At 46.6% G+C, this 21,124-nt stretch overlaps 3 protein-coding genes across 3 annotated transcripts; all 3 read right to left on the reverse strand.

Moving 5' to 3' along the window:
- Positions 1–217: 217 nt before the first annotated feature.
- LOC128707305 (U5 small nuclear ribonucleoprotein 200 kDa helicase) lies at positions 218–8,055 on the reverse strand. Its single transcript, XM_053802257.1, has 4 exons — positions 8,011–8,055; positions 6,792–7,922; positions 1,686–6,731; positions 218–460 (listed from the first exon to the last, which is right to left on the reverse strand). Exons 1-4 carry the CDS (start codon positions 8,053–8,055, stop codon positions 218–220), a joined length of 6,465 nt encoding a protein of 2,154 aa, XP_053658232.1.
- A 954-nt stretch (positions 8,056–9,009) lies between these two features.
- Positions 9,010–15,528, reverse strand: LOC128707428 (zinc finger matrin-type protein CG9776-like). The gene is made up of 7 exons (XM_053802380.1): positions 15,480–15,528; positions 14,856–15,416; positions 14,595–14,785; positions 12,973–13,316; positions 12,509–12,905; positions 11,748–12,408; positions 9,010–11,675 (listed from the first exon to the last, which is right to left on the reverse strand). The coding sequence occupies exons 1-7, from the start codon at positions 15,526–15,528 to the stop codon at positions 9,010–9,012; spliced, it is 4,869 nt and encodes a 1,622-aa protein (XP_053658355.1).
- Positions 15,529–16,062: 534 nt separating this feature from the next.
- Positions 16,063–18,322, reverse strand: LOC128707087 (N6-adenosine-methyltransferase MT-A70-like protein). The gene is made up of 3 exons (XM_053802033.1): positions 18,097–18,322; positions 16,248–17,874; positions 16,063–16,177 (listed from the first exon to the last, which is right to left on the reverse strand). The coding sequence occupies exons 1-3, from the start codon at positions 18,320–18,322 to the stop codon at positions 16,063–16,065; spliced, it is 1,968 nt and encodes a 655-aa protein (XP_053658008.1).
- Positions 18,323–21,124: the final 2,802 nt, after the last annotated feature.

Raw genomic sequence — 21,124 nt, forward strand, 5'->3', positions numbered from 1 at the left:
CTCAAGACAGTCCACACAAATTGCACGGTAGTTTTCGATTGGTAATGGTTCAGGTTTAAAGATCTTCTATTACTATGTCTTACAAGAAACACATTTCATTTTCATTGTTTTGGTGGTGACAAATAATGTATGATATCATTTAGCGTTATACAAACCCTCTTAAAGTAACGGTCATCAGAACTGTAGTAATTTTATGTGTGCTGCCATCCCATCTACCTTAATCCGATTCGCTTTCGCTCTCCGACTGGAAATCGCCAACGTTGATGGAAAATTTATACTCCTGATCGCAACCCAGATACGAATCGCTCATGTAGTACAACGTGTACTCGTGGTGGCCTGGGCTCGGAGCGACAAAGTTCAACTTCACCTTCGCCTTCTGCTGCAGCGTAAGTCGTTTGATGGACAGCAGTGAGTTTGTTTTCGGATCACCGATTACAACCCACCAACCCTCTTCGCGTTTCTGTAAATAAAGGAAAGAAGTATAAGTCTTTTTTTGTAATAAATATTCAAAAGCATAGTAGAACTTTTGCAGAAATGTTTAAATTGTTTCTATTTTATTGCTAAACTCTATCTATTACGAATAAAAACGGAATCGAAAAGTTTGAACTAAGACCAAGTACATACATTAACAAGAATTGCAGAAAACCATAACGGATCGACAAAAACATTAATTAGCTATTGACCGTAGTATGCGAACGCTTCTGTATCTGTGTGGTTGGTAGTGCACCTAATAAGTAAGCAAAAGGTCATCCGTCGGATTATCTCAAACGTGATTTTTACGCGGCTCCTTCAAACAACAAAAAAGGACGATCGATGATCGATGTGGCACTTGTATGAGAGTGGTTTGTGGTTTCTTCGGTCTTCGACCAACTCGAATCTCTCCCTTCCACCAACCGAAAACAAATGATTTGCCAGAAAAGTAATCAGATCGGACTTGAGCGCATGGGTGCGATTAATAATGATCGATTATGGATAGCAACGGGCCGATCGACTGATCGAAATACGACAGTTGGTTTATTAGGCACCTGTGCTCCTCTTTACTCCACTGGTAATGTTTCGGTTCTATTGTCTCCGATTACTGGAGCCAACGGAGATCCGAGGAAGTTGGATCAACTTACACGAGTGCACCACAAAGCTACATAACCACAGGTCGAGGCGACAAGCGCCTAGGATGCAAATTTTGATCTTTACCTCAGTGTCAATTATGAGCCGGCTTGCATAGTGTATGATATGACATTATCATGTGAAAAGAATTACTGTGGTTTTTTTAGCTACAACTAAGTATAACGTTAGTAACACTTAGTCTAAGTTAGTGTAACGCCACTACATTACCCAATGTTAAGCAAGTAAAGTATTTCGGTAGTTCCGGTTGCTTTATAATGCTGTAATCTTTACAATCTTGTGTTTCATCAACATTTCTCTCAGAGACGATCCATCGAAAGCGCTAGCTGCACTCTGCCCTGGAGCATCCTGTTCACAGGTCAAACACTATCATCCTTGTGGCGACGCTCCTACGCTGTATGTTTACCCTTTGGTTTCAATAGTAATAACACACAGTAGCTAGTGTGAAATACCCATCGAACTTTTCCCCACTCACATGATTTAAAAATAGTTAGAAACAAACCTAAATCTACAATTATTATGAAAAGCATATCAATTAGAAAACTTTGATATAGTAAACATACCTGTGGGAAGAAGGGTGCTATTACTGGGCCTGTTACATCGTCCTCGCGCTCCAAAGTAACCTCCACATCAACGGAAGATCCCGAATGTATGCGATCCTTGTCGAGAACTGCGAACGTAAGCTCGATATTTGGATATCGGTTACAGAAGCGTGCTACATCCGACATCTGCTGATCAGTCATCTGGAGCAAACGTGTTCGATCGTCATCATCCAGCTCCATAATGTCAAACACCGTCTCAATGCCTTTCTCCTGACAGCGCTTAATAATTTCCGCGGTAAAATGTGGCAACTGTTTCAGGTATGAATCTTTGCTCCACATTGCCTGTGTTACCATTTGTGCCAACTCCATAGCGGCGACGGCGGGTGACAGCCAACCATTAGACGACAGTACATCTACGCACGCCTGCACCAGACGAATTGCTTTGCCAAGGATCTGCTCAGTGTCGCCCTGAAGCTCCGCACCCAGCTGCAGACGTGAAAGATGGGCCTGGAGCAGCAAATTCGTCTTGATGTGTGGATCATTGTACTTCGGTGCGGTACCGTTTGGACCGGTCAGTTTGTTGGGCAACCGGGATCCAAGACTTCGCAGAATGTTGTCCTCGTGATGACGCACGATTAAATCCTCATATTCTGCCGCGGATGAAATGATTTCTAGCAAACCTCGAATCTTTGTCTTGCTGTTCAGCGACAGACTGAACAGTTCTATCGTAGTGTAATTGATGTAGTAGTATGCCGCAATCATGCCCAGGTTAAGTGGAAGTGCATCCATTTCATCCTCGACACCGATACACTTCGACTGTTCCAAGTCGGAAAGTGTTGATTCCACCAGTTCCGATAAGTGATCCGACAGATGACGGTGAGTGACACCCTGGAGATTGTAATAGTTAGGGTTCTGCGTTAGACGTCTGTACAGGAACGTCCACGTCAAGTAATCCACTGCGTCCTGCTTATTTTCGATCGTCTTTGTGACAATCTCGGCATTAAAATGATCGTGCAATCTGTGGTCGAGATGGCTCTCCACTGGCAGGGGTTCGTTGAGGAACTTCTTGTAGAAATCCTTCTTAGAACTCTGACACATCAGAACTGCTTTAGCATCGTCGTCTTCCAAAGGTCTATTGGCACGGCCGATCATTTGCAACACATCGGTGATGGGATAGTCGTCGTACGAATGGTTTCTTCCATTATAGAACTGTGTGTCCATAATAATGACCAGGTGTGCGCTTATGTTCAACGCCCAACAGAGATCCCGAGTACAGATAGCTATCTGCACGGCCCCAGAGTCGAACAATTGCTCTACAATGCGTTGATCGGAAGCAGTCAGTCCTTCGTGCATGTACGCCACTCCTTGGGAGAGAGTTTCCTTCAACGTTTTGTCTGCCATCCGGTCCAGGAATGGTTTGATGTCTTCTTCCTCCGCGTGGAAGAAACGATTCGGTTGCAGCTCTGCCGCACAGTACGTCAGCACATCGATCGCCGTAAGCCGGGCCAGCTTACGAGACGTGACGAACACGATGACAGGTTTGTGTGGACTAAATTTGGTGATCGCATTGTACACGGGTTTCGACATGGCGGCGACACGCGATGCATTGTGCGTTATGTTGAGACCCTGCACGTGTAGTTCCAAAGGAATTGGACGAACAGAAGGATGGAAGTTGAATGTAGCGTTCGTGCTACAACCAAGCCATTGCGCGATATCACGCGCATCGGCCAACGATGCCGATAGAGCGATGATGCGTATCGGTTGTTCGGTTTGCGATGAAATGTAACGCATACGAGAGCAGGCCACTTCCAGCACGGGGCCATCTTCTCCCCCGATCAGCTGCAACTCATCCACGATGAACAACTGCACGTTCTGGACGTTCTTGCGTTGTTTCCAGCGGCGCGAAAGCACATCCCACTTGTCGGCAGTCGTTACGATGATCTGACCCTTGGCGATTAACTTCAAATCTGTTCCAGTTTCGCCAGTTAGTTTCACCACTTTGCAACCAAGTGCGGATTGCCCGAATCGTTGATGCCACTCATGGAACACGAGATCTGCGAGGGGATCACGTGCGACAAGATACACTACGCGACCTGCCGGATTCTGTGAGAGCAGTCGCAGTACAGCAAATTCCGCTATGGTAGTTTTTCCCGATCCCGTGGGAGCTCCGACAAATACGTTATCTTCGCTGTTGTACACTGCATTAAAGACTTGCGTCTGAATGGGATTAAACTGCGGGAACCGATCGGCGTAAAGTGTCTCGAACGATGGATCTCGCAGGGCGCTGATCGGAAGCGGTTGCAGATCAAGCAACTCCGTCGGTGGAAGATTCTTCTCCGGAAGAATCAAATGCCGGAAGGACACGGGAAGCTGCGTTTCGGCACCTATCCAACGGTCAGACACGATTCGCAAGAAGTACTGAGGAGGCAATGGTTCGAAGACCGGCACGAAGAATTTCACTAAATGATCATCGGTGCAATATTTCGCCTTCAGTAGAAAATATTCGTGATGCAAAATCACCTCCGAGTCGACGTCTTCTACCAGAATCCAGAATGCTTCCGATTGGCCGTGCACCTTTTCGTCCCACTGGAAGTCGGGTGTAATGGTGAGCTCTACGCGAAGCGTTGAGCGTGTAATCGGTTGGATGTGAGTCGAGAGTTCCAGCTTCGGGAACTGGTGTATGTAGCGATAGATCGTCTTGCCAAGCTTTGGAACACGGATCAGCTCCCCAATTTCGTTCGCCTCCAGATCGTACAGCCGTTCCCAGGGAAAATTTTTCTTCTCTATTTTCTTTACGATTTCTTCGGGCATTTTGCGGAACTGGCGCAATGGCGACATACTTTGCCACATGCGACGATCGATCATCTTGCAGAGGGTGAGACATTTATCCGCCAGTTGGGCCCAACCACGGTGAAGGACAATTTCGAAGATAGCTCGCAACAGTCGGGAAGCGGACTGTGTAACGTACACCATGTCGGCCATCAGAGCAAATCCTTCCAGCTTCAGTTGTGAGATGTAAGCTTGCAACAGTACATTCACTTTTGCGCTCGGTTCTTCCATGCTCTCCTTGATCGGGATCGGCACACGTTCCATGAGTTTCTGTAGTTCGAGCTTTTCCTCTTCGCGCACAGTAATGTTGCGGAATTCGCCAGACAGTGAGAAAACCCGGAACAGCTCAATCTCACTGAGCGTTGGTTTCAGGAGCTGGTGGTACGTAAGCATCGTTTCGTGCGTGCAGTAGTAGTGAGATGCAATTCGACCTACTTCTGTAACTTGGAGGTGACCGCTCTTACGATCGTACTTGATCAAACCACTGCGTTCGAGGTGCAAAGCGGCAGTATGTATAAGATCCGCACGGAACTGCTCGAGCAGTGGATCCTCCTGAACCGCATCGATCGATACCCCGTACAACGTTGGCTGACGCAGCATACGAATATAGAGGTACGTATATCCAAGCCAAGTGACGGCATCTTTGACATTTTGCACCGTTCCAAGCACAATTTCGGCATTCAGCATATCAGGAAGCTTCGAAATGAGCTGCGACTCGATGGGTAGCTGTTGGTTCAATAGCGACAAATAGAACTGCAGTTCACTGTGATTTGTGATCAGGATGCCTTCACCCTTCGTGTCGTACTGTGGACGACCGGCACGACCAAGCATCTGCAATACGTCCAACGCTCCCAGTTCGACCCATCGTCCCTTTTCCGGATTGTATACCTGTGTACCCTTGATGATGACGGTGTGAGCCGGCAAATTCACACCCCATGCAAGGGTGGCCGTCGATACGAGCACCTGGATATGTCGATCGGCAAACAAATCCTCCACCAGAGTACGATCAACGCGTGTCATTCCGGCGTGATGGATTGCGAAGCCGTACGGAAGTAGGTCCTTTAGTTCCTGGTTTTTAACTTGATCCGCCTCGGACCGTAACACTTCCATACTTGCGGAACCTTCGCGCAGGAACGTCCCAAGAGTATCCTTCTCGAGACACATGTCACGAACAGCACGTGCCGTTTTCCCCGTCTCCTTACGGGAATGGACAAACACCAGCACCTGATTGCGGCCAGCATGCTCCATCACCTTTTCATACACTATATCGTTCATCACCTGGAATCGTTTGAGCGCTTTCTTCTCTGTCACGCCAATGTACTGCTGTTCCAGTGCCACCGGTCGGTAGCTGTTGTCGAAGTAGAAAAGTCCCGTTTCGGGACGAACGCGCAGGAACGTTGCGACATCCTGGTAATTGGGTAGGGTTGCCGAAAGCCCGACCAGACGCACATCTTCCTGCGTAGTTTCAATGTTCCGGATCGTGCGAGCAACCAGGGCTTCCAGAACGGGACCACGCTCATCGTGTAGCAAATGAATTTCATCAATAATAACCAAACGCACAAACTGCGTGTACGTCTTCTCGCCCCCTTTGCGGGTGATAATGTCCCACTTTTCAGGCGTACAGACGATGACTTGTGTCGCAGCAATTTGCTCCCGACTGAGTTGATGATCACCCGTCAATTCTGAAACTGTGAGATTGTACGTCGCCAGCCGACGGCCAAAGTTACCGACCATTTCTTGTACCAGCGATCGCATAGGAGCTATGTAGATGATTTTGAACTCATCCACATTGATGGTTCCGTCGTCGTTGATGTGCTTACCGATTTCGCGCATCATCGTCAGCAGTGCAACGTTTGTTTTACCGGCACCGGTAGGCGCACAAAGGAGCAGATTTTCATCGCTTTCTAGCGCACTTTTGTACAGTCGGCTCTGAATGCGATTGAGCGTTTTGAAACCGTTGAAAACGGGTTGCACATACTTCGGAAGCTTCTCGATGACAATCAATTCTTCGTCTTCATCGAACGGGCGAGGCTTCAGGGCTGGAACGTGTACTTCCTCGTACCCCTTACGTTGCTTACGGAATGATCCGTCCGGTAGCTGGCAACGTTTGTTGGCCATCAGATGTGATCCCTGCGTGAATGCGAGCTCGTCCAACTCCAGTACAGTGCGATTGCCTATGATTTGTCCTCCTACAGCAGCGGTGCGTTCCGCACCACTTCCCACATTACCGCTATCCATGTAATCCATAGCGCTGTCATCCATGGCACGATCACGACGCGATCGGAGCGATGGTTTTATGTCCGAACCGTCTGCTCCACCGTTAGCGTAGTCCCGGCCCTCTTGCGCCTCCTGCTTACCAGTATCAAGCTGTCGCAGAATCTTTGCCAGTGCTGCATCCGCCTTCATTCGTTCGCGCAGTTTCGCACGCTCACTCTCACTCTGCGATTGTGCCAGCATCGTACAGTACAGGATCATTTGCCGGTTTTTCTTCAACTGCTTAATAAAATCGAAGCAATCGTAACCCAGCAACAGCACCAGCTGGTTCTCACACTCCCGATCGTCTCCGGATTCTTTGAGTACATTTAATACCTCGAGCGCTTTAGACTGGGACATCATTGAATCATTATAGTACTTTCGTAGACACCGCTGCAGCCAGTGCGCATCAATGTCCCGTGGATCGAGTGCCTTTTCCTTCTTGTTCATGTCCTCACCACCGCCAAGATTTTCCGCATGCAGAATCCCATCGTCTCGTGCTTCTTCGCCCTCATCCTGCCCATCGTCTTCGCGCACCTCACCATACTTATCTTCATCCGACTCTTCCTCTGATTCCTCGAAGCGCACATTTATGCCGTACGTTTCATCGATTGGTTCATCACCGCCGGGACCAGCCTGTCCCGCGCCACCGATTGCGGTGGCCGCATCCGAACCAAAATCAGTGATTTTTTTACCAAGGTTCACCAACAGTGCAAACCGTTCGTCTGCCACGCTGCCCAGCAGACCATCAATTTCACGCTTCTTTTCGCGTTCCTTCATGCGATCGTTCTTCAACACGGCCAATATTTCATCTGCCGCGCCGCGCAGAATATCGCGGGGTTGGTCACCAATCGCTTCCTGGATGAAACTTAACAGCACCTCGTACGTTTGACGCGTTTCTTGCGTTTTCGGGCGGTAAACAATGCCGACCATCTCATCAATTCCCTCGGACAGCAAGGTAGCACCTTTCATGCTGTTGAAATCATACTGCGCCTCATCACGCTTCTGCCGCTTTGCTTTCCGTTCTTCCGTTTTCTCCGGTTTGCTGCGTTGTGCTCGGTCCCCCATCCGGGTACCATCGAGCTTACCAACCAGCGATATAACCTCGCCGGTAGCTTCATCGCGCCTGGGCCGTTCGATCAGACGAACGTCCGCTTGCAGCACAAGATTTGAGTTCTGTATGTTGGAAAGGAGCGGAAAATGAAGTATAAGTTTCGTGCGGAAATGTAAGCATTCAACTATTTTAGCGCATTTCACAGCTTACCGCTTTGTACTCGTACTGAAGCTGTCGTGCCGCTGCGTCAGCCATACTGCTGTAGTACTGCTAAAGATATTTGTTCACAAAGCGTTTACACTCTTCTACAAATCTACTCTTGTTCTAGTCGAAGTGTGTTCTTGCTATTAGTAGTAATTATGTCTATTTTCTATAAATTTTCACAAAATGTTTCACGCGAAACAAGCGCTTTCGGCTTGTGAATTGTTTTGACGTTTAATGAAGTCTGCGTTGGTATGGGTGACAACGAAAAATTACCAAGGTACATCTAGCAACGATGTGCACATTAAATCACATTCGTTTTGATAAATATTTTTCCATATAATAAAAAATACCGTGGTAGCAGCAGTTGTAATTACCAAAACATATCGATAAGTACAATTTCTTACCCAATAACTATTTCCTTGGGAAACCCCAATGCTGAATCTCACTTTGCGCCCTCGCGTTGATTCACTCTGAATCCAGACGTTTGAATTACAATTGGACAGATCGTCAATCATTTCAAACTGGGAAAAACTAACTGTTTTCTACTAAGTACACGTTGCGGTTTACCTTCCCAATTAGTCACTATACAGCATGTCCGAGCTTCCGAACTTTTTCACCGATGTTAACCATAATTTTATTTTCATTCGATATTTCCACCTTCCACCGTACACCGTTTACAATAACAGAAAAATTGAAATTGAATGCAAAATACCGAAATTAAAATTATCTGACCAGATATATTTAAAACGTAGATCATTATTTGCTGTAATAAGTTTGTAATCACGTGGCCCACATTTCGCGGGCTGTGTGGTCTGGATAAACTAGCGCTTGGTAAGACCTGACTATTCGGCCTATCTGGCAAACCAAAATATGGCAGAGTCTATCTCGCTGATCGTGACACCATACAAGAAGCATGTGATAGTTCTATTTGTTGTAATCCATCTGGATGCTAAACGGTTTGTTCTTGTGACGCAACCAAACACCGCGTTGTCTTCAAATGCATTATTAAGAATCCTGCGAATGTTCCTCGGCAACTTCTTCCTCAATGTAGTTGCACATAGCAGCGGCCATCATGCTGTCCAGTATAGATTGAGTAGACTGCATTTGTTCGGGTTGTTCGTAATATTCCTCCGAGGGTAGCACCTGCTCGACATCGTCTTCTTCTGATGTAGCTTCCTGTCCGTAGGCCTCATTTGACGACAGTACTTCTTCTTCACAAGTTTCGACCGATCTAGGCTGATCTTGGTTTTCATTCGATTGCATCGAGTCTTCAACATAGTGTGCTCCCATCGGCATTTCGATACACTCATCTTCGTCATTGTCCGACCCCCGTACGTCTACTGTAACATGCTGCTCGTGTTCCGTGTAGGAGTAGACTTCCCCCACTACTTGCTCAGGTTCTGCCTCTTCGGATGCTTCGTCGACACCACCACCATGCAGCGCGTGTTCCGTGTAAGAGTAGCCTTCTTCTACAGTTTGCTCTGGTTCTGCATCTTCTAATGCTTCGTTTTCAATAGGCTGCTCGTGTTCTGCGTAAGAGAAGGCTGCATCTACTGTTTGCTCCGGCTCTGACTCTGCTGACGTCTCGGGCATAACATTCTGCTCGTGTACCAGGTAAGCAGTAACTTCTGCTACAACTTTTTTTTCGCTTTCTACTGACTCTTCATTTACAATTTGTTGCTCGTGTTCCGGGTTGGAAAGGTGTTCTTCTACCACTTGCTCTGCTTCAACGGGTTCTTTAGCTTCACTGCTGTGCATATCTGAAGCTTCGATGCCAATATTGTCAACTGCCGCGGTATTTTTCCTTTCCAATGATTTAGCCATTTTTTCTTCGGAATTGTCTTCAACCGAGCTTTCTTCTTTTTGCCTGTTTGCTGCTTCCTCTGTGTCAACCGTTGTACTTCCAGATGGATATGCTTCATCCAATACATTTGCTGAAGCCACCTGTTCCTCCATCATTATATTACCATCTGTAACTCCCACAGCCGCTTGATGATGCATGGCCATCATTTCTGGCGTATATCCACCACCGGCAACCATTGCCATGGCATAGGCAGCAGCATTCGGGTCAAGTGCACCAGCAGCCACCATTTGTTGGTGATGGTGCATTATTGCCGCGGCGTCCGTGGCGGAATGCATTGCACCGTACATCATATTGTCTAGCGGTTGATTCTGCGATTCATCCTCCACATAATGCATCTCCGCCGGTACAACACCATGGCCCATGGTCATCATGGCACCGGTTGCTGCCATGTACGCTGCTGAATGCATACCATATTCTAGTGCGTACTGCTGATTATACATATCGATCGCTTCCGGGACGATCATGTGCGGTTGGTCATGGTCCATCATCATGGGTACGCCCATGCCCGGCATCATAGATCCCTGTTCGTGCGGATTAGGCACTATTTCTGGGGGTTTAGCGGCGGCTGCAGCAGCTGCAGCTGCTGCGGCTGCTTCCTTCGCAATCACATCAGCGCGCTTCGGTTTATCGCCACCATCATAAATGATGTCAAGTGCTTCCTGAAAATCTTTCGGTAGTGGAACTTGTCCATCTGCTGTGACGTATGCGTCAGGATCTTGTTCGGTGTTGGCCAGAGGTGGCTCGGAAATGATCTCCTCCTGACTCATCATATTATCTTCTCCCATCTGCTCTTCCACACTGGCCACATCCATGTCTTGCGGTGTTACTGTTTCTCCCATTTGAAGTTCGGCGTACTGGTAAGCATCTGTATCTTGTGCTATTTGGGAATCGTATACACCTTCTTGAACCGGCATCATCATCAAAGCTGTCGCGGTAGTAGTTTCATTAACATCGCCTGCAGCGACTATAGGGCCACTTGTTGAATTGTTCACGTCTGAAGTAGCCAACTCACCATGTTGCTCCACAACAGCATCATTGCTTTCTTCAGCATTCGGAGTTGCTGCAGCTGCTGCCGCTGCCGCTTCTTCCTTCTTAGCATTTTCGGCTTGCTGCTTTTTAAATACAGGCATGCGACCAATGAATGGAAGCTTCTTCGGTATTCCTTTCTCAGCAATGTTATCTTTGATAGACCCGCTAGATGAAGATTTGATCTTCTTGCTAGACGAACCCCCGTCATCGGAACGGCCAAATGCCTTTCCTTGTGCTTTCGAACTCTTCTTGTCCATTTTAGCCGGTTTCGGTTGCGGAGGAAAATTTACAACAGGTTTTTCGATCACTCGATGGCTTCCACGGCTTGATCGGGATCGGCTGCGCGATCGAGAACGCGGTGTACGCGAGCGAGAGTACGATCGTCGACGGAATCGACGTCCCGCACCGCTTCCACTGCGGCTTCTACGCCCCCTTGAACGACTACGTCGTCGATCGCGGCGATCGCGATAGTCGCGGTAATCATATCTTCTACCCCGGTCACGGTCACGTCCACCGTAACGGTCCGGACTATCTCGTCGATCCCAGCGATCGCGACGGTCGACACTACGTCTATCTCTGTCGCGATCCCGATCGCGGTCTCGTTCTCGTTCCTCGTCGCGGCCACTGCGCTTCTTATCGTCCACGTCCAAGCTAGAGGGGTTGGAAGCTACTTGCGGAAAATTCGTTGCAGGTGGCGGAGGTGCCGATGGGGCAGAAGATAATCCTTTGGATGAGGTCAGTTTTCTTTCCTGTGCCGGATGTACAATGGTCCACTTGCCTGCACAATGAGAAAACAGAAAATGCCATAAGTATCATCTTGCAATAGTACAAAACATCGCCATTAACATACCCAAATTTTGGTCTCCCTTTGCTCCACTACCATGGCCCGCACCGTCATCATTAGGTTTAGCCGCTGCGGCAGCAACTGCAGCAACGGCGGCAGCTACCTCTCTGGCGTTCATCTCTTTTGAGTTCAAAATATTACGCATGGCTGCCTGGATTGGATTTTCATCCTTCGTACTTCCCTTGCTGCCTTTATCCGAACCTGACTCGGAGTCCGAATCCGACGAATCCGAACTGCTGCTCGACGACGAGGAGGAACTGGACGAAGCAGCTGCACGCTTCCTTTTCTTTGTTCGTTTCTTTTTCTTCTTTTCCTTCCGTTCTTCCTTGCGAGATTTCTTCTTCTTGGCCCTTTTAGAAGTGCTTGAGGCAGACCCTTGCTGCTCAGCCTTGGTCACGGATGACCGGTTGCCGTCGACCGCCGGGGACGATGCATTGCGATCTTGGTTAGAGCTTTTTGGTAGAATGTGGAAAGATGAGGAACCATCGAGCAGTTTGTTCGTTTGTGCACCAGAAGCAGCAAGCCGAAGCTCTTCCGCAGTGGGTGGTGGCGGTGGAGCAGGAATGTCTCCATCACCTCCTTGATTCGCTTCTCCGTACTCTTCGAATGCTGTTTGTCGATCCGCCATCCAATCCATCTCATAGTTTTTATGACCATTGACATATATCTACAGAATGTGGAATGGCACAATATCATGAATGTGTTCTTAGTGTCACAGTAAATGTTTAAAATGGTTACAATGTTTAACTATTCCAAAACCAACTTACGCTGTACGTATCAGCATGGCTTTGTGATTTTAAGTGCCACGATGCACAATGAAGATCTCCCATCCAATAGTTGCACAGCTTGCAGAACCAGGCCGTAGCTGGAATGAAAAATTCTAAACCACGTATCGGTACCCTTTTGGTCGGGGCCTCTGCATTAAGCATATTATCGTTCGTGTCCAGCTGTGCGCGCCATGGCGCTATCTTCAGCTTTTGCTCTTCGGTCGAGCCTTCGTCAATGATCGTCCGGGTTTGGTGCTGCTCCGAGTGCAAATGTGCCAAATACTCCCGGGCTGTTTTCGGGAACACGTTGCAGCTAGAGCACCAGTGCAGTTCTGAATCATAATGTACGTAGTTGTACGGGGATTTTTTCGTTTTGACTTCGACGTGGTCAGCTGTCCTATAAAACCAGATAGATGAAACCCATCAAATTTCTGAACGAAACAAATGTAAACCATTTGGCATACTTCTGATCTGAGGCTTTACGTTTTCCACGCATACTCTCCAGAACTTCATTCTTAAGCCGTTCCGGAGACGGTGACTCCGATCTCGTACCATCATGCGTGTTACCAGCACCATCAGCACGGGGTGAACGTGATGGGTTGCGGTATGTGCGACGGTTTGCATCGCCACCATCACTTTCGCGGGTACCAGCAGTGGGTGATGTCGCGTCCGGAATGGTAAGTAGCGGTGGAATTGTACCGGGTAACAGCATGCCAGGCGGTGGTGACGGTGTCCTGTCTTTAGTTATGATACAGTCCAGCATGTCGATAACGTTTTCGATCGTTTTGAGTTTGTCCTGTATTTGAGACTGCACGGTTTTAATCCGACGTGTGAATGGAGAAGAGCAGAAAGGGAAGAAAGGTAAAGAAAAAACCCAGATCAATACGGATCGAGGTTCAAATGGCTAGCAGTTGGAGAAGTTTTATGTTGCGTTTGAAACCTTTCTTTAATCCGACTCTTAACGCAAAGCAGAACACGATGTATTGTAGTATTGGAGATCGGTCGGACGTAACGGATGACCAATTTTGACCTCACTTCTGACCAGACGCCCTGTGTCCTGTGTTGGAGAGGTGCGGACGGACGCTTGTGCGATTTTGCTTGTGCCACTAGGAACACCGGAATCGTAAAACCGGGCGACCGAAGACCCATAAAGGAAAGAAGTGTGTTGGTAAAGATGTAAAGGGGGTGGTTTTCCTTGTCGGATTGTGTGCCGAACAGCTAAAACTAGTCACCCAAAAGTGAGTCATACAAACGGTACACCCGGACAGTGGTTGGCGATGGAAGCGTTGGGAAGGATGATAATGATGAATGATGATAACACACGTTACGCTATGGTCCTCTAGAGGGTCTCAAGATCCGCACACGATACAGGTAATCCAGCCAGCAGGGAGAAGTAGCTCCATAGCTTACAAACTACTTTACAAACTGTGCGGGCCCGATGCAATCGGGCAGGAGCAAGCATATTCTGAAGCGGTAAATTCTAAGGGCAACAGAAGAAACAAACGTTCACCCGGTATTTCTTCTCTGACGTTAGCGATTAGTTTGGGCCCACTGATTTACCGCTTCAAGATACATCCTACTCTTACAGATCATTACAAAATGTACAAGTTTTGACAATCTTGTTATCCTACGACAGCATCGCCGTGCGTTCGCCAGTCTCGACCTTTCGCTGTCCGCCAGCATAAAAGGGAGCGTTCACGTGTGTGTGATTCGTTCCTGTGTGCAGTATGTTCGTCCCTGTTGCTATTTGCAATCACATTCATCTCTCACAATCATCAATTAAAGGCTGTGGGAAAAGTGGAGAAATAGAGAAAACTATCGTCCAAATGCAACGGCACGCGGCCGTCAATGGGAATCTATCGTTTGAACGGAGGTTCTGGTGAGATGTCTGAATGGGTGGGTGTTCATGTGTGTGAGTGTGGTTTTCAAGTGAGCATCGTCAAATGTATCTTGTTGCTTATACTATCTTTTTTTGTTTTAAGAAACTTCTTATATTACTACAACGGTCAACAATCGAAGATGAGAAACCGTTGTGTATGCTCGCATAGTTCGTTCTTGCGTATCTTTCACTTGATGGTAAACTCACCTGCAGTTTGTCATTTTCATTGATAAAAACGTTCGTTGTCGGTGAAGGTGGTTCACGTCCGGAGCAGAGATCTGACCGTTGTTCTTTCAGCGTTTTCAGTTCACGCTTCAGTGCACCAGCACGCTGTTTGTAATCGTCGCGTTGTTTTTTCATTGCTGCACGCTGATTCAGCAGCTCTAACGTGACCGCCGCTATATAGTTGTGGAAGGGGAACAATGTTGTAGCAACGCTGTATCGAGTATTTGTATGCAGCAATCATACCTTCGCGTTTGCGTTTGTCCTCTTCCGTTTCCTGGACAACCGGTTGCTGCATCGGTGCATGATCCCACTCAGATGGTACGCCTGTCCCCATCATCATTGCCTGCGACGGATCCATCATCGATCCAGTGTCGTACCCGCCGGAAACCATGCCGTAATCATACGCACTGTATCCACCCATGTAGCCACCATTATTGCCGTATGCACCATAGAAGGATGGGTCATACATCGTTCCGGGCATCATGTATGAACCACCCCCTTGATTGCCAACCATCATGCCCATCTGCATTCCGCCACTATCAACGACGCCTCTCGCACCCATACCGGGCGAACGGCTACGGCGTCGTCCATGCCCATGTCGGCGCATCGGTGGACCACGGTCGTGTGATCTGCGTCTGGGGCGATACATGGGCGGACTGCGTGAACGCTTTCTGTTAGAAGAACTACCACCGTGTCGCCGGCGATAATTTGGGCTTCTCGAATGGCTGCGCCGCTTGTCCGTACGGCTAGCGCTACGGCTCCGTGTACGAGAACGAGACTTGCGGTCACTTTTCTTTTTGGAACCTGCCGGAAAGCAATTACACGCATGTGAGCAAAAGGGAGTGATAAACAAATGGGGGCACTTACTTTTCTCCGCCGGTGATCTGCGGCATTTATCGTCGTCTATTTTCTCCATCCTGACGCACTAGGACCGGTGTACAAACAGAAACGAATAACACAAAACACACTTTTTGTCGTAAATGCGTTATTCGTTCACGAAATAGCGAAAAATCTACACGCTGCGGGCTCTTGCTCTTCCTCGCGTTGCTGATGCAATCAAGATCTGTACATATGAGGTGGTTTGCAATTTGACAGCTCTGCCAGACAGCGGATGGGTTTAGTGAGTTTTTTTTTATTTGAATTTTGGATAAAAAGTGCATAAATTATTATTTGTTTATAAATTCTATAAAATTATGTTATTCAACAGTATAAATCAGGCACGTACACACAAAACAGAGATATTACCGGTGAAAGGAAGCCAGTCATTGGATGAATACTTTTCGGATGCAAACATGCTCGTGAATGATTCGAGTAGTAAGAACGCGCTTCAAAGATGACTATCGCATTACTCTATTTTGCTGTTATTTTAAGCAAATAAGTCTCTTCATTGTTATTAGCGTAATGCGTGAGATTTTTTAAAAAAGCTTTCAGTCATCAATACTCGACTCAATTAGGGAATTTTACCCGGAGTCATACAGTTTCCGTCTGGATAACGCTTTTGGAAGGAATTAATCAATTCCGGATCCACCAAACGAATTCCGTCAAGCTGGTTGCCAAGCGTGATCCTGCAGCAAAACAGATAAAATACATGTAATATTTCGATTTTCCTTATTATCATTTTGCTATTAAAATTACCAATTCGGTTGCACATTGTGCGGTCGACCAAATAGTTCTATCTTACGCGTTCCAGGGCTCAGGCGTTCGATGATTCCATAAATTTCATCCGGTTTGTGGCTGGTGGCCCTTACTTCGGCAACGATTACGTCGCAGTCAAGTCCACGGTTCAAATTCGGAGGGTTTCCTTTCATACCGACCAAACAATGTTCTTTGCCATGGTTCAACCAATGTCCCGTGCGTCCCGTTCGTATGATGCGTTGCAGTTGATTAGTTTTCACCCAGATCAGTTCATCGACTCGCTCGTAACCCCATAGTTTTAAACATTCACGACCCAGCTCCATAGCGCGACCAGTGACCCAAAGAAAGATAAGTCCGTCGTCCTGCAGTGCGGGCACACCGAGCTGACGCATCTCATCATCCGACATTGTACCGTACGGCAACTCCATATGAATATCCCAGGGAGGATCGGCCATTACTACTGCAAACTTTCCCAGCACGGTCATATCAAGAAACCGCAGATCACACTGGATCCATTGCGGAGGATAAAGCGTCGCACAAGCATCTACCGCATGCCGTTTTTGTCCAGCGACGTGTTCATCGGTCGGTTCCAATTTTGCCGGTACGATATTCGGTGTTTGACCCACATACGTATCCACCTCGTAGTGCACATATTTACACGTGTCCATGTGAAAGCAAGTGTTCAGGAAGCTACAATCACCCAACGTTTCATCGGTGTGGTTTTGAATGATTTTTTTGAAATGCAACTTATTGCACTGATATTTCGATTTTGTGATTGGAATTTCCACCGATGCTTCGCTCGCTACCGTTTCAGATGAGACCGATTCGTCTTTAATGTCCACGTCCACTACAATCGATTCTTTCTGGCTGGTCTCTTCATCCGTGGTGATAATAACATCATCTTCTTCGTGTTTACACTCGCCACTATCCTCATCGTCCGTACTGTTGGTCGTCTTCTTATCGTTACCTTCCTTCATCTCTGCTTCCAACGATCGCATACATTCGATACGTGTGCCATGGGGGCAGAACTCCATTACCTGAGCGCCACCCTGCGATTTGAACTTTTCCGCCAAAGAACGCTCTTTGGCGGTTGGCTTCGAAAGTAACTCCAAGATTTCTTCACCCACCTTTTTGCTCTGTTTCTCCCTGGTCGATGGTAACGAAAGCAGAGACATAATATCCGATGCTTTACAAGCCAGCGAAGCATCAACCGCGTTGCCTTTTCTTCCCTCGTCCTTTGTACCGGTTACATTGGCTCGGGCTACTTTGCCACCTCCACCGGACAGTTTCTCTTCCTTCGTGCTTTCCGCTTTCCGTTTCGTTGCATCTCGTTCAACCGAGACCGCGGGCGCGTGGTTCATAGCCATGTCATTGTGCAGCGCTTGGAGATTTATATGCTCAGCGGATATCACTTCATAGCCTACTGTTCCACCAATACTGACTTCCTTTATGTTGATCAACTTCTGTCCTGCTAGCTTGTGAAGGTAGTAAGCGATAGAGTCCCGCAGGACGGTTTTCTGCACGTGCTTTTCGACGCGCTCCGCTATCTGGGCGGAATTGGTCGGCAGTATTAAACTTTCGTCGGCCAGCACCTGCACCAAATACTTCTCCACTTCTGCATCGATGTCTATTCAGAACGGAAAATGAGCCACATTTAGAAACCGAGCAAGAATGTATGGATATCAACAAGATCCCTTCCCATTTGCGTAAAACCTATTCAAAATAACCATCGCTAAACAACCCTAGCATTTCGTGTACTTGAAGCTTGTGCGCAAGTGAGTGTGTATTATTGTAAATCCGCACAATTACACTACAATACTTCGGTCTGTATAACAGAGATCCGCTTTACCCGCACTTCCAGTTTGATCCAGTTTGATTGTAGTCAGAAGAAGTTTACCCTTATCCTCGGCCAGGTTGTTGCTCGATTCGATTTTTATCAGTCCGACCACGGCACCTGGCCCACCAGGACTGCTGGTGCCCAGCAAGTCTTGTCTTTCCTTTTTACGCTTCTCTAACTTTTCGCGCAAGCTGTTACGCTTCACCTTCACAGCCTGGATTTCCTCCCAGGAGGACATGTTAGAGGGGTTTTAAATTGTAACGTTTATTTCACTAAATGCGTCTAAAATTACGATTTCGCTTGCAGGAGTAAAGAATGCAGTTGAGAACGCTTGTTATGCTGTCTAGAGAAACAACACCACGAAAACAAACATTGGTGCGAAGAGATGCCACATCACAGTAGGTCCCGCACCGGTTACGAGAAATGACAGTTGGTGCATTGTCAGTTGGATCATTGTTTGACAAGATCAACATATCTGCCAAGGTTGATAGAATATACAGGGCTCGTAAAGAGGTTAAAATTTTGAAGAAATATTGCAAAACACACTGATATTTAGGTGTTCTATACGGATACGTGATGTTTTGTGTCTGGATGGTTGGAAATTCACTGTATAAATTATATTGATCGGTATCAGAGAATGTCAAGCTAAAACAAAATAAATTCATCCCACCGCGATGTTTTATGCGCGAGCTTTGTACAGGGTGACCCAGTGGAGTAGCGGGAAAAGTGATTGCTGTGCTCAGTATATCGACTCGAGAAGGCTGCTAACATGAACTAAACGAAGACGTAGATCATCTTCTCAACGGCGTTTAATTATCACTCCAATCATTTCCAAACAAGGAGCGAACGGGCGACCATATCTGGTTACGGAAGCAAAAGCAACACACTTGCTCTTACAAAATATGACGCTCCCCTGGCGGGAAACTCCCTTCGAAAACAACATCTAATAACCAAAAATAATATTGGTGATGAATTTTCACGTGCGTTGGTGTTGGTGTGGGAAGTAGATTTTATTTACCGATTTCTGTTTCAATTTTTTTGCAACCCACATCGGTTTCGTAGGATTACATCCAAATCACTACGTCACACATTCGGTTCATCATCACACGGTCCAAATATGTTCTTCCTACTTTTGGTTCATTCAGAAATAATGATCTCCCTGCTGTTTTTCATGTTGATGAATGAGACGAGATTTATAGATTTCACTGTAAATATTTACGTGTCTTTGGCGTGATCCAGTTTTGGCAAAGATTCCACTCGGTTTTTAATACGTACTGCATTCTTCACATTCCAGAGATTTTGAGTCAGGCTTTTTCGTCGTGAAATGTTAAACAATGTTCCATATGTAGAATTGTTATCTTCAGTTCAATACCAAACCACGGCCGAACTTTTGATCGTGCATTTGCAACGAGGATGATTGTGAAGGAATCCAAGTATGCAGGATTGAATCTTATTCCACTGAATCATAGTAGTCCTTGATATGATTCAATAAAGATAGTTTGTCAGTACCACTTGAAGAGGCGAGTCCTTTATTTCCTGCGCTTCTACAGATTGCTGATGTGGTGCCAAGAAAAATCAATTTCATGTCACATTTGTGCAGCGGCACAATATTTACTTTCGGATGGAATTTTATTACCCAATTCGTAGGCAGCACATTAAATGTATCACCATCAAAGTAGAACTATTTTGAGAAGTTATTACCATCATCCCTGCAAGAGCAATTGGCACACCAGTGAAACGTTGAGTTAATGGTTTTTGGAGAGGTTTCTGAAGGTCATGAATGTGGTGGAAAATTAGGCAAAATCCGATAGGGATTATTGATTGATTGATGATTGTTTGAATGTTGAATGATTGTTTTGAGAAATATCTACAATGACTTTTCCAAACCTTTAAAAAAAATATTGCAACATATAAAACAAGGAAATGTAAAAAAAGCCAACGCGAAAGACGAAGCACATAAAAGTTCGGACCATTTCATAATGTGCAAGTGAGCCGGAAAGTGGATAAAAATAACATTGGAACTTGACCCTCTGATGCATGGTGATGGTAAACCGCAGGCAAAAGTAATGGCAAAAGAAGCTTAACAAGCAAAACAGATTTTTTCCATCAACCACAGCACCTGTTACGCCATCAACCCGGGGGCCCGGAATCGGAGCAGGAATAACCGGGATAATGTCCACTGACCCCACTGCTTATTCGTGGCGAATCTTCAAAACGATCTTCCGCGGACGGGAAACCACAAACCTGAAAGGCGGGAATGCAGTAAAACTTTTAACATGCACAAATAACACAGAAAGTAGCTTTTGAAAATATAGACGCGATTAATCAACACAACAGGCACGGGAATGCAATTTACTGAAACGGACAGAAAAAAAGAGAGAAAAACCACGTAACCAAACGCAAAAATACATGCTGTACGTGCGTTCCCCCGTTTGGTGTTGCGACGTGATTAAGTCGAACAACTGTTTCCGGCCGCAGGTCAAATAAATTCAATGTCTGTTTTGAGGTGCCGCAACTTTTGGGATCATCACTCAGCGTATGGTCCGAGGATCGTGGATTTGGTCATGTAGATTATTTCTAAGAAATGTTTCATTCAGCTGCAACAAGTGATACTAACGAGGAAATTAGTAACGGATCAACTACCTGTTAATGAAATAGAATGAGCAGAGAGAAAGAGAGAGAGAGAGAGAGAGAGAGAGAGAGAGAGAGAGAGATAAAGAGAGTTTTGCATCAGTAGTGCGTTTCTAGTGGTGATGATGATTCATGCAACCACACTGTTGAGGTTAGGATTATTCCTGACGCCATTTTAAACGCTCAAAACGTGCTACTTTTTAACGGGCGTCTAAACGTCTGTCTATGGTCCAATGTTGCATGGTTGTTTAAACGCCTAACCGATGGTTTTATGCACCATTTACTAATGTGCTGTTTTTCGCCAATCGGTTGACCTAGTTCGGGCTCAATAAATCACCCAAAACACGGACACTGACAGAAGGGTTCAGATGACTGTTCTATAATGAACGGATGGTGGAGAATGTTTAAG

Source organism: Anopheles marshallii, chromosome 2 (genome assembly GCF_943734725.1).
Source record: "Anopheles marshallii chromosome 2, idAnoMarsDA_429_01, whole genome shotgun sequence".
Lineage (NCBI taxonomy): Eukaryota > Metazoa > Arthropoda > Insecta > Diptera > Culicidae > Anopheles > Anopheles marshallii.